This window comes from Antennarius striatus, chromosome 22 (genome assembly GCF_040054535.1).
Source record: "Antennarius striatus isolate MH-2024 chromosome 22, ASM4005453v1, whole genome shotgun sequence".
In the NCBI taxonomy this organism is placed as follows: Eukaryota; Metazoa; Chordata; class Actinopteri; order Lophiiformes; family Antennariidae; genus Antennarius; species Antennarius striatus.
The window spans coordinates 10,735,977-10,752,318 of record NC_090797.1 but is presented as its reverse complement, the minus strand read 5'-3'; the positions used below and the strand labels follow the sequence as shown (position 1 = coordinate 10,752,318).

Here is a 16,342-nt window from a genome sequence, read left to right as displayed (position 1 = left end):
TCTTTCTGATGTCATTTCTCCTACTCATACGTTTCAAGAACAATTCAACAAATGACCTTGAAACAAGATGCTCTCAGTTTGATGGTGGGTTTCAGCATCATTACGCTTATTCGTACACTGAAAACTCCTGTAGTCCATCATCAAAACTGTTACATTTTTAATAAAAGAATCAATTGAATGGTGTTTGGTCACCAACAACCTGCAGCTGAAGTTAGTAGCTTGTTATTGAACAAGTATTACACTTAAAAGCCTGAAAATTCTCTCAGATGGTGAAACAAAGCAATCCGATACTACACATGGTTTAATACTCTACTCAAAAGCTAACTAGTTAGCACTGGCAAGGACTTTTGACCTGCGACCTTAGCATTTCTGTGCACAAAAGAGTAAAATAAAAGAACTCACAAATGAACAGCCTTGTTCTACATGTATTACTGTATGAAATAATTCTGTAATTCTATTGTTTTGTTTCATTTAGCACATTTGTTGACTTGACATTGTCTAAATCAGGCTATGATTCCCCTTTTTTGTTTTAATGTTTGTCTCACATTAAAACCAACGCCTGGAGGTTGTTTTCGACATGTTTTCTCTTAAGCCTCTGCTTAATCTTCTTCGTTCATCCACGCACTCATCTCATGTTTCACTGAGTTATTGATAAGTGACACATTAACGCTGCAGCAGCAGCAGACACACAAAGTGACTGTCATTGTGATGCAGAGGTTGTTGTCTTTGAGATAGGCAGCAGAGGAGGATGAAGTGTATGCGTATGTGTGTGTGTGTGGGGATTATGAGACTAATTCCCTTATAACTTTTTCCCTCATTAATCTTTGGGGAAGGATATGAGATTCTCCAAATGCTAATGTCCAATAAAGATGTCAGCTGTGACATTTTACTGCGACGGCACAGATATGCACAAAGTTGACCGTGTTGTTGAAGAACTTTTGTCACTTTACTAACATTACTTGTCTCACATATTAATTCAAAGAGTCCTCTTAGGATTAGACACATGAATTCATTATAATCAGCAATATGCTGATTTTGTCACCGTTGGCAAGCCATTCTATCAATTATTTCCTGCCAAGGTCGAACCCAACAGCCCCTCTTGTCCTCGCAACAAACTTGAAATTTCAGAGGATTCAAACTTTTAATGACAACACAAGTTCATTCTGTATAATTTAAGCACAATCAACTCTATTTACATGGAATAAGTGCAGGTCAATGTGCTGACAAAATGGTGAGCAGGAAGTCAAAGGATATCCTGTATTTCCTTAAAAAGCATCTAAAAACAGACAAATGTATTACTGAGGCCTCATCAGCGATGCTTCACTTCTACAGCACTACTACTGCTTAGTCCCTTAATGAAAAATTAATGTCCAAATAGTCCAAAAATTTAATTTCTGTGGCTCCTTCCTCCACTTTACTGTCCCAACGTTAAATCACAGTTATTGTCAGAGGGGATTTGTTGGGTTTTTTTTATCATACTGTGAGGTTTTTACATTGCTGATCATAGCACTGAAGTTGCCAGTCTGCATCGCCGCCATTTGAAGCACCTTTGGTAGTTGAATGTGAAAGTGGCGGCACTACAAGTTGCTATCATATCGATCTCTGTTCATATGATCTCTATAGGCAAATTTTGCATCTTTGTTGCTGTGCGGGATTCGTCCAAAAGGAGCATGGTCATTAAAACACGTGTCAAAGACTTCATCTATGATTTTCGTTGCCTCCTCTCGATTAATGTTCCTCACAGCCAGGATGGAGCGAAGGGCACGGCCTCTGACGCACTCCTGTCAAAAAGTAAAACTCAATTCAGACACACAAATATGAAAGCTGCCAGCAAATAGACTTATCCCAGAGTATATACCTGATGATGCTGCTTTAAACCAAAGTTCAATCTGCTTACTTCCTTTGCAAAGGAACACTCTCCACTGAGGTTAGCTGCTCGAATCTGAAATAAGAACATTTGTCAGACTCAAAATATATCAATCTTCTACAGGAAAAACAGTTTAATTATTATTAAATCATTATTAACTCACTGACTGACAGTGATGGCTATAGATGTCAATTACATTTTTCAATAGGGAGGGATGGGAGAGTCTTGCCAAGCTTGTTACAGAAAATCTGGCTTTTAATCACGGAATTCAGCGTCATGACAACTGATTCAGGTACAGAACAGCAGAAGAACCAGACGAAAACCAAGAATTGGCAGCAACTAACCATTCAAAAATGTTTGCGTACATCAGAGTTCACCCACAGGTGAGCAAAGAATCTCGCAATTGGTCAAGAACAGTAAGGAAACACTGAAAAATGTCCAGAGCGTTAAAGAAAGTCCACTAAAGGAGATCAATTGCTACAAAGTGCTGACAGCCAATTAAATAGCATTTACTGACATTTAGGTAACATTTGGTACAATCTAAAGCTTGTTCTAAAAAAGAGAATAAACTCACGACGTGTTTTAAAGATTTATATTTCAGTATGATTCAATGAGTTTGGAGCTGAGAGACACAGACAACAGAGTTCACCAGCTTTCACTGTCAGAATGTGTTAAAAACAATTCCTGCGTCAATCCTGTCTGGTATATCCTGTGTCATTTGTGTTAACAGGGGATGCAACAATTATTACCACATGATAAGCAAAGTGACAAAGACAAATCGAGCTGAACTCACCTCAGAACAAGCCAGATGTCTGATGTTGGTGAACCAGTCTACTTGAGCACGACAGTGGTCAAAGGCATGAATGAGCTCATGTGTGACCACTTGGGTCATGTGGGCTTGCCCGTGGATGTTGTTCTGACACAGAACTATCTACAAACAAAGCGGACTTCATTAATATTGAAAAAAGTTCATTCAAACCACAGCAGCGATCACTTTATCCATCTTTTTTCATGCCAAGGTCTCCTTCTTACTTGAGAGGACTCTGCGTCGAAGCCACCGCTGACCTTCCCGTCACAATCCTCACAAGAGAAATGACGGTCTTTAAACACTTGGCTGTGTTCAGAGGAGAGAGGAAAGTGAGTTGGGTGCCCAATGAAAGAGCTCATATTAAGTGAAAAGGTGTTGATTTGTTGAGAATGGAAGAAACTATTTCTGAGAGTACAAGTAGAAAATGACCCATGAAGCAATTCCCCCTCAGGGATTCTTAAAGGATTCTGATTCTGAATACCTGAACAACTAGAAACACCAACAAGTTTGTTTACGATTTTCAAATCATAATGATAAAGTCACTAAGCATATTAAACTATCGACAGTAAATAAACCTTTTGATTCATTCCTTACATTACTTCTGAATATATTTCTCCAAGTACAGTGCGCCCTCGCTCAACGATTGCGACTCCACCTCATCACGGATTTTTAAGTAGGCAGTCACGTGATACCGTACGCGCATTCTATTGGCTGACGGCATCCGGAAGTGTGCTACGTTCCGTGAGTCTCGGGACTTTCGTGAGACACAAAAGCTGCTTTAAACAATCCGAGTGCGGGAGACGGTAATACAGATAGAAGGTGGTTTAATATCAGTATGGGGAGGGTTCATAAACGTTTAAATTGCCGTAAATAATAGCATAAATAGTTCGTCAGTATATCGCGGAATTCGTGATTCACGTGTGGTTCCTGGAACACATTAACCGCAAAGAACGGGGGCGCACTGTATACGAAAACTCGATGTTTGCAGAATTATAATATGTTCTAGGTAAATAAACAGTCCCGGGCGTTTTGGAGAGTTAAACACACTGGTGTCTGGTTCGGAATGATCCTTACCATCCAGAACTTTTCATGGCATCGAGGAGCAGTTTGGCGTACGGACCTGGAAGCACAAGGAAGACTGGAATCTGAATAAAGAATTCATTTGTAGGATTCACCCAAAATAACTCGCATGTACAGGTATTGATGCCAAACACACTGGAGAGAAACGCACTCACACATTGTACCGGTAGCCTAACTAGCAAGGACACTCACTCATCTGGATTGTAACGGCTAGCATGCTCTGGCACTTGTGACTGAAAGTCATCAGTCCCTCCGTGATCGATCCCTTTTTGAACCGCTTCTTTTGTCTTTCTGGGAATAACCCGTATCCATAGTCCTCCTCCTGTTTAGTCTGGTCCATTGTGGGAAATATGGTCCGAAATTTGTAAATACTACCACTAGTCGTCCGGGTTAACTACCACCAGCTAGCTAGATAGAGAGGTCATCGCCGTTTTGTGGACCACGTGATCACAAACAGGTCAAAGGTAATGTGTTTGGTGATTTTAAAAAAAAAAAATTAGCATGCGTTCCATCCACATACGTCAAGTCATAGACTTGTCTTTCAGGTATGAAAGTATGGATCAAAAACGTTTTGTTACAAATTACTACCAGATCGTCTATTAGAAAAATTGTCTAGAGGCGTAAACGTGGTGTAAAAGAACAATTGTCCGTGCAGAACACTTATATTTCCATCACTACATGTGTTCTAGTGTTATTAAGACAATATCAGTAGCCATAAAAATAAATTTTCTTTTTATCATTTCTTTGTCTTTTCCTTGTAAATTTTGTTGTTTATTTGCTCTCAAAGGGCACGCACAACAGGTAATATAACCACCAGAATATTTTTTTATTGTTAAAATCCTGTATTGTAGACGATCTTTGTTACGTGCGACGCAAGACTTGTGGCGCAAAGGCTGCTGGTACTTGGATGTCATGGCTCCCAACATAAACAGAAAGCATTGAACGAGGACTCATTGAGCTGTACTGTTAGCCAGATTAACTGCAGCTACAGTTTAACTATTATATTGCAGCGGAGATAAAAGCCACCAGGTACTCTGTCTGGTAAAAACAACTAAAAAGAGTTAACTGCCTTTAGTTTATTTTATGCTTTGAATCTGCTGGCTAGCCGGCTATATGCAAAGTGCGAAAGCATGGCGGTGTGATCCGTTTTCGTCTTTTTGGCAGCAACACCAAGAGAAAACCTACAAGAACAAGGATTTCGTGAGCGTATAGTAGAAATATCTGTGAACAACATGTCCGGGGGAAGCAAAGCCTTGGAGTTACAGCTTCAAATGCGACAAAATACCGAGGATATGCTAAGTTTCATCAAGGAGCTGGAGAGCTGGGAGACAGACACGAAGAAGAAGGACGAGGAGTTGAGAGGAGGACCGTGGGAGTCACAGGTTTGACTTTCTTTCTGGACACAATCAGTCATCCATCATAAGAACACCTAAGAATTCTTATAATTTTTATGTATTTATTTATTTTGAGTCATTAGCTTGTTGCTTCTGTGTTGCAGAAAAAGCTCCCAGCTGTACGCAACAAGGACTACAAAACAAAGATGAGGGAAAAGAAGAAAAAAGAGCCAAATGGAAGTGGAGATGCTAAGGTGGATGAGACCAAGATACATCCCAGGATAAAATCGTATGATTATCGAACGTGGGACAAGTTTGACGTGGTAGCTAATGCATTCCTCTAAAAGTAATCAGCATCAATATGGATTACCAGATTGAAGATTTATGCCTCTGTGCTTGCAGGAGAAGGCTCTGTCGGAGGTCGATAAGGAGGACAGTCCTGCAGAGTCAAATGAGTCCGACTCCGAGGATGTTGGAGTGGATAAGGAAAAAGCGCAAGCTGAGAAAGAAAAGGTGAATCCCTGATGAAAAGTACTTTAAAATGTAATAAAGGAAAGAATTAAACCTTTATTAAAGCACATTGTTTTTTTATATTTAGGGAAACATGTTTTTTAAAGACGGAAAGTACAATGATGCCATTGAATGTTACACCAGAGGGATGGAAGCAGATCCTTACAATCCTGTGCTTCCCACTAACAGAGCCACCTCCTTCTACAGACTCAAAAAGTAAGTGCTAACACTAAAGTGAACATGTACGCATTCTTACAGTGATTATTACTGGTAAAAAAAGAAAAAAATGCTTTGTTCTGTTCATATTTGATTGTTCCTTGCAGGTATGCTGTGGCAGAGTCCGACTGCAACTTGGCCATAGCCTTGGACAGCAGTTATTACAAAGCATATGCACGGAGAGGAGCAACACGTTTTGCACTGAAGAATTATGAATCTGCTTTAAAAGGTGACTAAAAACTGCTATGATGATTAGATTTTTTTTTTTTTCTGAACTCAACTGCATTGAACCAAAAGCGAATCTGTTTCTCTGAAGATTATGAAACGGTTCTCAAGCTCGACCCTGAGAACATGGAAGCTCTAAACGAGGTGAAAAAAATCAAAGAAGTAAGTGTGAAATTGTTATTTTAGCATTGATCACAGGTTCATGGTGTCTTCTTCTTTTGTTGACAATTTTTTTTCTGACTGGTTTCAGAGCCTTGAAAAACAGGACCCAGGAGTGCTGACTGAACCTACGCAACCAAAGGAGGCTCCTGCAGTGGACCCAGAGCAGCAGAGAGAGCTGGAGGAGCAGCAGAGGAGGCAGGAGGCAATGATACAGAAAGACAGAGTACGTTCAGACACTCACGCAGCCCAAAGATTACTGCTTATGGACTCAGTGCACTTCTTACGGAATCGAGGGGCCATTACGTACAGACTGTCCTTTAATAATAGTGTGAAAAATCAATTTGCGTTTATTTGGAGGTTGTAACTTAAGTTTGTATCTATTTGTTTGTGTCTTCTAGGGGAATGCTTACTTCAAAGAAGGGAAGTATGAAGCGGCTGTTGAGTGTTACAGCAGAGGCATTGAAGCAGATGCGATGAACGTCCTACTGTCTGCAAACAGAGCCATGGCCTTCCTCAAGTTGGCAAAGTAAGCTCGGCATGTATTTTTCCAGCACTGAGTTTGCCAGACTGAAAAAGGCTTCTGCTAAGAGAAGATTTTCTGCAGGTACGATGAAGCAGAAGCGGACTGCACCAAAGCCATTTACCTGGACAGCACTTACTCCAAGGCTTTCGCCCGCCGTGCCACAGCCAGGGTGGCTTTAGGGAAACTACAGGAAGCCAAACAAGGTGGTGTAAAGACCATGTCTGCCCTCTAAAGGCAAACAGGAGGAACTACATAAAGCCATCACATTCAGCATTACCAAAGTTCCTGTGTCTAATTTATGTTTTTTATTTACGTTGGTCCATTTTAATATAGTTTACAGGTCAGGCTGAAGTTCTTAAAGTTCTAAAATCTAAAAGGAAAAACAAAAAAAACAAAACAGTATTGTCAATGAAAATTTGCTGTGCTGAAATACAACAAACAAAGATTATTGCTATTAATGGTTTTGGTGGGTGTGTGTCTATGTGTGTGGGTGTCACAGATTTCCAGGAGGTGTTGAAACTGGAACCAGGGAACAAGCAGGCCTTGAATGAGCTCCAGAAACTCCAGATTGTATGTTACAAATGACTTTAGCTCAAACAATAGATAAAGAAGCGATAAGTGGAACAATGGAGAACATTTCTAATGAAGTAACTGATAAAATACAGTTGTGTATTGCAAAAAAATTAAAGCGTCATTGCATTTCAAGTTTTCTTGGCTCTGATAACCAATACAAGAACTCTAAATGATTCAATTTCAACCTAATGTACGAATGATTCAGACTTTATTTATCTATGACCTTGCAGAGCTTTTACTTCTCTCTTGTCTGTGTTTTGTTAGGCCATGGGTTCAGACAGCATTCGTCACACACCAGACGGCACACAGAGGAGAACCATTCAGCCAGTAGACAAACCAGCACATTTGCGTTCGACTGTGAGTTCTAATTTTTCAATTTCCCCTTCATCTTAAAGTGTTATAATGTGTAATAATGTAGATATTTTTTTGTAGCTTGTTAAAAACAGTAAAGACATGAGACAATGCAAATATTTGGTAAAATCTTTAAAATGTTCCTATATAGTTAATTTATTTGGTTTTGTTTTATAAAAACAAATAAATTAATGTAACCTTGAACTTTTTTATTCGCGTTCACATCATGCTGTAACCTGATTTGTCCAGCAGGGGACGGAACAAATTCAGTTCTTCTATTCTGTGCCTGTCAGTTTCAGCTGGATTAGAGCCAGTTAAACTGACAAACTTATAATGTTTAGAAAGAGCATTTTGAGGTTGACTAATATTGAGCCTTTAATATTACCCAGAAACCACTGAGGAGGATTGATATTAAAGAAGTGAGTGGAAAGGAGTCAGTGTCTGAGGTGGCATCAGTTGGGTCGAAGCCCTTCATCCAGGAAGTCATGGGTGAAGCTGAGGATGAATCCTCGCCACGGTCGTCATCACCCAGCGCCAAGATGATCAAGATTGAGGAGATATCAGAAATCCCTTCCTGCACATCCAACCAGTTAGTTTCACCGCTGCTTACACGTGATGCACCATTCCATCATCCTCATCTCATAAACATGTTCTCCCTTTCTTTTTCCCAGAGTTCCTTCAAGTAAGAACACCAAACAGCCGCCACAGGAGGAGATCGCACGTCCCCCCAGTCCGTCAACCAGCGCCTCCTTGACTGTAACAGACGTTCCTCCTCCACCCACTGGCAGCTTCCAGCTGGAGGCCGAGCTGCGAAAAATCGGAGACCAGCCCGAAGTGATTTATAGATACCTGAGGGTGAGCCCATTTGAAGATGAGACGTGTTTTACTTTTATTTGTTGCCGTCAAACATTATAAATCAGAAATGTTAATTCTGTAATGATTTTCAGGGATGTATTTTCTCTCTGCCTCGTCAGCCTCATCGCATCTTCTCAATTGTAAAATCGTTTTTAAGAGATAGAATTTTTTTATATCTGAAAAAGTTTTACAAAATATTACAGCTGGATTATTTGGACACACGTTTCTGATCGGATCCTGTTCCCCTAGGAAGATTAGCCTGCATTGTTTTGCTTTAGCTCTAGTTTTGGTCTTGTTGTCTCGCAGCAAATCAAGCCTGATTCTTACGCCAACATCTTCCGCCACTCCCTGGAACCTGACATCCTCTATCAAATCTTGAGGACTCTGCGTGGATTCTACATCAAGTGAGTTCTAAAAGATTTAAACATTTGTTTGTTGGATAGAGCTATGCTAACATCAGCCTCATACAGGAATGAAGAACCAGCCGTGACACTGGAGGTTCTCAGGAGCCTAGCAGGCCTGAGGCGTTTCGACATGGCCGTCATGTTCATGTCGTCCTCAGACAAGAAAGGTTGAGTGTCTCTCACACGTGATTCCAAATTGACACCTTTTCTTCGGCCTTCCTTTTCATGACTAACACTCCTCTGCCTCTTTTTCCTTCAGAGCTGAAAGACGTGTTCGATTTCCTTCACCAAGCGGAACTGGAAGGATCATCTGTCACAGCCTTGCAGAAGAAGTACGGACTCTGATCCCGGGATTTTAGGAACTTATTCAAGCTCCACACATAAAGCTTCATTGCTTTCAAAGCCAACAAAAAATATCCAGCAGTTGTCTTCTGATGCTGAGTGAACTCTTATCTCATTCAATTCCATTAAAGTCAACTGTGGAAATACGTCTTCTTTTTGCCATCAGAACATTGTGTTCAAACCTCTAATACAGAAACTGTGGAAACAACAGCTTGTTAGTCTAAAAAAATGGAACAAAATTGTTGCATATTGCTCAATAGTTTTGCAGCCAGCTCACGCCACCATCACTGTCTTTGTATTTGTGGAGGGAAGACAAACATTAAAATTCCACTGAAGGTATTCTGTTCTCAGATGAACTTTTCAGTGACGGTTCCTTTTGGAGTCCCTAGAACAGTTTCGACTGAAAACCTCGGTGTGAATAAACTGTGTTTGACCGTTGACCTCAAAACTGCTTCTGCTTACATTTCTGGCCATGAAATGCTGAAAGCTGTTTCTCTAAATTCAGAATTAGCGTATGATCATAGAAAGGTTTACTCCAGTTAAATCTATATATACTTACAGTCCCCTAAACTGGGATTGCATTTACTTCATTTGATATTTTGGAAATTTTGAACTTCATAATCATGTTGGAATGTTGGCAGTGAGTCACATCAGAGGGAGAATCTCAACTAGAAGTAATGTCCTAGGTGAGGGAAGAGTGAATACAGAACTTTCCAGGTGACATTGAATGTGGCCTAAAGACAGTACGGCCCTGTTTGAATGTCCCTCCCAGTCTTAATCCTGAAAGCCTGTACGGCAATGAACAATGGAAACATGTCTGATTGATGGAAGTTCACTAGTTGAGTCATGAGTTGTCAGCATATACGGATTTTGTTCTGTGTACATAAACTGAACTAATATGAAGGCGTCTCTTGTCATTTGTGTGTGTGTGTGCTGGTGTTGCATCAGTGAATACGAGAATAAACGGCATATAATGTAATTATGCAATCACAGGAGTTAAACATTGGTGATGTTATCACTGAATATAAAGCACTTTGTGTAAATTATTTGACAAGACAAATAGCTTTTCACATTTATATCTCTATATCTCTTAACATTACTCAGGGTCACAAATATGTTGGGACCTATCCCAGATTGCAATGGTCTAAAAGCATGGAAACACTTCAGTGCCGCCAGTTCATGCAGTCGGCATGCAATATGTTGAGTATGTAAAGAACATGAGTCCTGCTTGATGTATGGTCTTGAAATGAACATATTGTTTAGTTTATGTGCTAGAGGAGAGACAAAGCGATGTCTTCATGTAACCCACAGTGAGGACTAACACTCGGCAGGTGCCATCAGTACAGTCCAACTGTTATGTCTCTGTTTGTCTTGATTCTGAAGTGAACATCAAACAGATAATTCAGCTAATATTCTGATTTAAATGAGTGGATGGTGGACTAGGACTGACTCTTGTCAAAAAAGCAGCAGGCTCAGAAATGAACTATAATCCAGATGTCACAACTGCTGGACTGAAGTATCTTCACTCTAATGCATGAGAACAAACAAGCGCCTTTCCCTGTTAATCACACACTTATACCGAACACAGACAATACCTGACACAAATGTTCCTGGTGAAGGAGGCCCCTGCAGGTTATCAGCTGTGAGGGTGTGCACACGTTTGTCTCACATGAGTATGGAGTTGTTGGAGAAATTATGCAAATTATGAAACCTGTGTTTTTCACATTTATCATTTGATTACGTACATTTAAAAATTTATATATATATATATAGTATTGTGATCCCCAAAGGGAAATTAAGACAGCACTTGGTATTATGTAGATTTTTTTATCTACATGTAATTTAACTAGTTGTTTAACTATATTTAATTGATTTCTGGTATTTCTCCTTTGTTCATTTTTACAGCGTGATTCAAGTAGTTAAATTAATTTTGTCTTTCATTTTCTTCTGTTGTTTCCAACCAGTTTTTTGGATAAATGCTTGTGTAAATAAAGTTTTACTTGTTTACTTACTCTGCATCTTCATGCTTTCTGAGTGCTTCTCAGAAAGTGTTAGTCAGCGCCCTGATTTTAACCCTGGGTGTGTCCGCTGACGGTCACCACTGTGTGACGATGTGAGATTACAGAAACATGTGCATAATACTGAACTACCTCCTGCACCCGTTGAATGAGTAATGCACTGAAAGCTGTTGCATTAAGGTCACACACAGGGTGAGTCAGTGATAGAGGTAATGATGGATCTCAAATCTCAATGAACACTCACCACCAGCCTGCAGGTGGCGCTGAGGGCGAATCAAGACCCTCCTGAAGTGTGGGGATGGGAGGGGGCTCTGTTTCTTGTCCATTTAACCCTGCATACCCTCACCAGCATCCTCAACAAGAGTTTCAATATAGCACTGACATATAGGATTCACTTATGATTTTATTTCAGGAGGAGAAAAGAGGAACGATGTAGTAAAAAACAAAAAGAGAAATATTACCGGTGAATTATTTATATGTGGACACAAACATTTCCACCTTTATAAATGTTATGAGAGTACAGATATCTTTCTACATTCACACTCCCTCCTGTACATGCTGGTTTTTGACTGCTGCTCCATGTCTCATACCGAAAATGTAAACAGGGTTCGGCCCACTGTCAACAGGAGAGACAAATGGAGTCATATCCAATGTGGGATCACACAGAGATGAGTCAGATCTTCTTCAGAATCCAACCACTTTTTTCACCACCAATCCATGACCGGGGTGTCAGAAAACATGTCGAGACAGTGAGACAAGCAGGGAACTGATTAAGAAAATGACAAAGAGAAACATACCTGCTATTACAACCAATAATTATTATGGCAAATAAAGGAAATAAAAATGGAACAGTTAGGTAAAAACATTGTTATTATAATATTATTTTTATAAAAATCAGCGGAAATAAATGTGCAGGGTTCATAACTGTGCTATTGTGCTGATTCAGTATTAAAAGTGACCTGCGAAGAGGGTCACAACATGAAGACAGCAGAAATGATGAAGGCCACCAGCAGCACAGCTGAAGTCTCCTCTGGACGAGTGGACGAGTTTAGACCTGAAGCAGAACACGAGATAAAAAGAACGCAGCTCAGGTCAATCAATAGAAGACTACTAGGAGGTGTGTGAGTGAGAACAGAGGACGTTAAGGCTTGTCTACCTTTTACTTGAATGGTTCTACTGGCTGACGTAGTCTTCTTTGAAGCAGTGTTTTCTGCTTTACATGTGACCGTGACGGATTTCTGTGGATGGTCCACGGTTATATCGACCACTTTGCCCCGCACAGTGTGACTGCCCATAGACATGGCGTACTGACAAGAGGGTAGACATTCACACGTACACTCAAACCTGTACTTCTGACCAATATCTATAAGTTCGGGTCCTTTGATTTGAATCTCTGATGGACCCGCTGAAAGACAAATAGAATTAGGATGAATCATTACTGGGAAAACATCATGCTGTTCATCAAAACGTAAAATCTGTTAGGTTGAAATGTGATGCTTTGCACACAAAAATAGATTCCACATATATTGTTTTTGTTTTTTTTAAAACTTCATGCATTTATAAGGCCTTCAGATGATCAAACCTTCATTCAGACATCCATATTAGATTCCAGTCACGATAGTGAACAAACGACACACAAACAACATTAAATTGATGAATTCCATCACTTGGTGACTAAAATGAATCACATTTGATCAGATAAATGATAAAGGTACTTGTCTAATCTATAATAGATCTAGAATCTTTAATAAAACCAGTGCCTGTAGCGAAACTCGTCACTTACCTACGACAGCTATGTTTTCACTAGCAGTGACGTACAGTCCAGACACAGTGTTGGTGGCTTTGCAGGTGAGGATTTTGAACTTGTCGTCAGCTTTTGGAGAAACTGAAACGACATTCCCTGGACCACCAACCCATGGGCCTTTATCTGCCCTCCAGGCATAGGTGCAAGATGGTCGACAGTAGGCGTGGCAACTGTAGGTGTATTTCATTGATGGGGTCATCAAACTAGGGCCCGAGATGGTAACGTTGGCTGGTCCAGCTATGGTAAGAATTAGATAGAGAAGCTCTAAAATTGTATATCTTAACCATAAAAAGACATGATTTTTATACATAAAAAACCCACTTACCCAGCACTTGCAGGTGCTTTGTTATTGTGTCAGTCCCCTGTGTATTGCTATCTGTGACAGTGCAGTTGACTGTTACGGCCGGCTTCCAACTTCGAAGAACGAAGGCCAGCATGTAGTCCTGGCCCTGAGCACTCGGTACATCCGCTGACATAGAGTAGGTACACTCAGCACAGCTGCAGTAACACCCGAAACTGCTCGGCACCCCCACCGTCACGTAGTCCGGACCAACAATCGTACAGTTCAAACTCGATCCCTCTGAAAGTTGTCACATTTCACTGTAATGAATCTTGACATTTATGGTCATAAAGAGAGCAGCTTCAGGATCCATTTGCTGCTGGAGTGTAAAATCACCTACCGTCATTATTATCCAGCTCAGTGGTCTCTCCATCTGCAGACAGGACCAGCTGAAGACCTACAGTCCATGACAACAGATTCATTCATATCTGAAAGTTTCTCCTATATTAAGCATTACACTACTTTCATATCATAAAGAAAAACATTAGTGATAGGAAAACAACACAAAAGCCCACTGAGATGTTTTGCTGCTGGCAGACTTTATTTTGGCTCATGTTGCCAAAGCCGTTCGCTGTAACTCTTCTATGTGATTCCTTTAAACCAGCATTTAACTCGAACAAAGCCATCCGTGCCACTTCAGTCAGTGACTTTCTGGTGTCCAGAGACACCAGGGGTCCTTCAGGAGGACGCAGGGGCCCCTCTCCAAAGTGGGGAGTTACATTTACTGTCACTATCATACCGTAAACAACAGTTAAGATTCAGAAGCCAAGTGTTTGTGCATAAAACACTTTAAAACTAAAATCAACAGAACACCCTCAGACAAAAGTGTATAGTACAGCATATAGTATATTGTATGTAGTATATAGAATATTGTATATAGTATATACGTTATAGTGGCTGCAGTTTAGCACATGTTAGTTATGTAAGAAATTTGCTACACTGATTATTTTCATTTCATTAAAAAACATTTCTATTAAACAAACATTTGAGTATTAAAAGTCATTATTTATAATTTATTATCATTACTTCGCAAAATATCTGTAATGATTATAAATGTATGTACGTATGTATGTATGTATGTATGTATATAGCACCGTTTGTCTCAGTAAACACATTTCTATAGATGTTCCTGATATGAAGTTGTCAATAACAACCCCTGCATTTCACACACTCAAAGAGATCAAACCTGAGATGTCCATAAAATAAAGTCTAATAAAATAGAATGACTCAGGGGAAAAAATATTGAACACAAGAATACATGAAGGTGCAACAAGGCATGGAAAGAAAAGACACCATCCGAAGTCTACCAGTCATTAGAAAACCTTCCTGCTCCTTGTCAAATTAAAATCCGCTGGTTTAGGTCCAAACAATGGTCTATAAAAGACGTCGCTTTGCCAAGGAGTCACACAAGAAACATCTCATAGTGGGTTAAAGCAAAGAGATTTCTCAAGAGATTTGCAACCTCACTGTTGCGAAACACACTGATGGAATTCTTAGCATAATTATTTCTAAACTTCTGAATGTTCCAGTGAGTAGTGCTGGAAATGACATCATTTCACCATAAACCAGCCACAACCAGATGCTCCTCACAGGATGTCTGACAGAGGAGCTAAAAGAATTATCAGAAGAGTTGTCTAAGAGCCAACAACCACTAATGGTGACCTGGAGTTAGAGGGTACAATTGTTTCAAATAAAATAATGAATAATAATGGCTCAGCAGCCATCGTCTGTTTGCAAGATCACCACGCAAGACTCCAATACTGAAGACGAAACATGTTAAAGCTCATTTAAAGTTTTCTGCATAACTTATAGAGAAGCCTGTGTGTGTGTGTGTGTGTGTGTGTGTGTGTGTGTGTGTGTGTGTGTGTGTGTGTGTGTGTGTGTGTGTGCGTGCGTGCGTGTGTGTGTGTGTACATACATATATATACAGTACATACAGTATACTGTACATACATACAGTATGCATTATTAAAATTATGTTGTAGACTGTGTATGATGACATTAAAGACATTCCATATATGTACATGCAGTATACATATGTAATGTGTGTATGTGTGTGTATATGTACAAGCATTACTGTGTAAATAGAATGTTCCTGTTGGAGATGGAACATTTTTTATATCACATTGTGTATCTTAATCTATAAAAATATACGCAATATTTGAAAAATTTTATTTTGTCATAAAAAAAATTCTGAAAAGTAACTACAGTAGTAAAAATTATATTTGTCTCTAAAAGAACAAGAGAAACATAAGAAATAAACATAAAGTAAGTTAGAGAAGGTTACGCTACTGTAAATGATTATCAGCTCCTTTCTACTTTATTTGATTAATAAAGTTTGAGAAGTTCTCAGCCACTCTAATGGGTGGTGACGCAGAGACTCACTCTTCTAAAGGATCTTATTCTCTCGACTAAAATGTGACTGAAATTTTAATGAAAAGGAAAAATCTTCTATTACCTGCAAGAAATAACAGCCACAAGTGAAAGAGTTTTAATCCATCCTGTTTAGATATGTAGGTTTTATCCATTGTCCTGTGAAACTCTTAAGTGTTCAGCCACCAGGAAACATACAACTGACAGGGCAGCCAGTCGGTCAACACCAGCAGGCAAACATCTCTTATCGGAGAAAGTTCGGCAAAAAAAAAAAAAAAGGAACCTGCCCTCTTCGTCACTCTAATGGAAAATTCATTGCTTTTAATTGATTGCAGATCCATGTAAGTACAGTGACCCATGTTGGTCTTAAATGGTATCACATCAAGAGATGTTCTACATACTAGCAACTCATATTTACATCTATTTATTTGACAATTTTTACCAGTTTCCCAGATTGGTCTTCATGGAAAATCCACTTTGCAGGCTGAGGGTGGAAGATTATGTATCAGAACTGCCCCCTTCTTTGAGTTTCTGACTAAAGGAACACTGTGGAGATC

General features: G+C 39.7%; 3 protein-coding genes across 6 annotated transcripts; 1 reads left to right on the top strand and 2 right to left on the bottom strand.

The window, feature by feature from the left end:
• Positions 1-1,144: 1,144 nt before the first annotated feature.
• Positions 1,145-4,218, bottom strand: atp23 (ATP23 metallopeptidase and ATP synthase assembly factor homolog). The gene is made up of 6 exons (XM_068307423.1): positions 3,948-4,218; positions 3,750-3,795; positions 2,900-2,981; positions 2,661-2,798; positions 1,859-1,942; positions 1,145-1,781 (listed from the first exon to the last, which is right to left on the bottom strand). The coding sequence occupies exons 1-6, from the start codon at positions 4,093-4,095 to the stop codon at positions 1,578-1,580; spliced, it is 702 nt and encodes a 233-aa protein (XP_068163524.1). The 5' UTR covers positions 4,096-4,218; the 3' UTR covers positions 1,145-1,577.
• rpap3 (RNA polymerase II associated protein 3) lies at positions 3,738-10,141 on the top strand. 3 transcript variants are annotated; one of them, XM_068306703.1, is made up of 17 exons: positions 3,738-3,872; positions 4,920-5,137; positions 5,254-5,412; positions 5,492-5,602; positions 5,688-5,815; positions 5,923-6,044; positions 6,132-6,202; positions 6,291-6,425; positions 6,601-6,728; positions 6,807-6,928; positions 7,225-7,295; positions 7,563-7,655; positions 8,039-8,238; positions 8,321-8,504; positions 8,811-8,908; positions 8,975-9,075; positions 9,168-10,141. In XM_068306703.1, exons 2-17 carry the CDS (start codon positions 4,988-4,990, stop codon positions 9,251-9,253), a joined length of 1,959 nt encoding a protein of 652 aa, XP_068162804.1. In that variant the 5' UTR covers positions 3,738-3,872; positions 4,920-4,987; the 3' UTR covers positions 9,254-10,141. The 3 variants fall into 3 exon arrangements, with proteins under 3 accessions (XP_068162804.1, XP_068162803.1, XP_068162802.1); XM_068306702.1 differs by lacking the exon at positions 3,738-3,872 and adding an exon at positions 4,661-4,784; XM_068306701.1 differs by lacking the exon at positions 3,738-3,872 and having other exon boundaries at positions 4,664-5,137.
• Positions 10,142-11,659: 1,518 nt separating this feature from the next.
• Positions 11,660-16,023, bottom strand: LOC137589525 (uncharacterized). Of its 2 annotated transcripts, none has more exons than XM_068307347.1 (7): positions 15,871-16,023; positions 13,753-13,809; positions 13,398-13,652; positions 13,052-13,309; positions 12,425-12,673; positions 12,228-12,322; positions 11,660-12,034 (listed from the first exon to the last, which is right to left on the bottom strand). In XM_068307347.1, exons 1-6 carry the CDS (start codon positions 15,938-15,940, stop codon positions 12,240-12,242), a joined length of 972 nt encoding a protein of 323 aa, XP_068163448.1. In that variant the 5' UTR covers positions 15,941-16,023; the 3' UTR covers positions 11,660-12,034; positions 12,228-12,239. The 2 variants fall into 2 exon arrangements, with proteins under 2 accessions (XP_068163448.1, XP_068163449.1); XM_068307348.1 differs by having other exon boundaries at positions 11,660-11,966.
• Between the last annotated feature and the right edge of the window lie 319 nt (positions 16,024-16,342).

Coding starts and splice junctions, on each gene's coding strand:
- rpap3 (XM_068306703.1), top strand. CDS start 4,988: ATGTCCGGGGGAAGCAAAGCCTTGGAGTTACAGCTTCAAATGCGACAA. Junction 8,239..8,320: donor CCTTCCTGCACATCCAACCA/GTTAGTTTCACC, acceptor TCTTTTTCCCAG/AGTTCCTTCAAGTAAGAACA. Junction 8,909..8,974: donor CTGCGTGGATTCTACATCAA/GTGAGTTCTAAA, acceptor AGCCTCATACAG/GAATGAAGAACCAGCCGTGA.
- LOC137589525 (XM_068307347.1), bottom strand. CDS start 15,940: ATGGATAAAACCTACATATCTAAACAGGATGGATTAAAACTCTTTCAC. Junction 13,310..13,397: donor AAAGCACCTGCAAGTGCTGG/GTAAGTGGGTTT, acceptor TTCTTACCATAG/CTGGACCAGCCAACGTTACC. Junction 12,323..12,424: donor TAGAACCATTCAAGTAAAAG/GTAGACAAGCCT, acceptor GTTCTGCTTCAG/GTCTAAACTCGTCCACTCGT.
- atp23 (XM_068307423.1), bottom strand. CDS start 4,095: ATGGACCAGACTAAACAGGAGGAGGACTATGGATACGGGTTATTCCCA. Junction 2,799..2,899: donor TCGACGCAGAGTCCTCTCAA/GTAAGAAGGAGA, acceptor CTTTGTTTGTAG/ATAGTTCTGTGTCAGAACAA. Junction 1,943..2,660: donor GACATCTGGCTTGTTCTGAG/GTGAGTTCAGCT, acceptor TTCTTATTTCAG/ATTCGAGCAGCTAACCTCAG.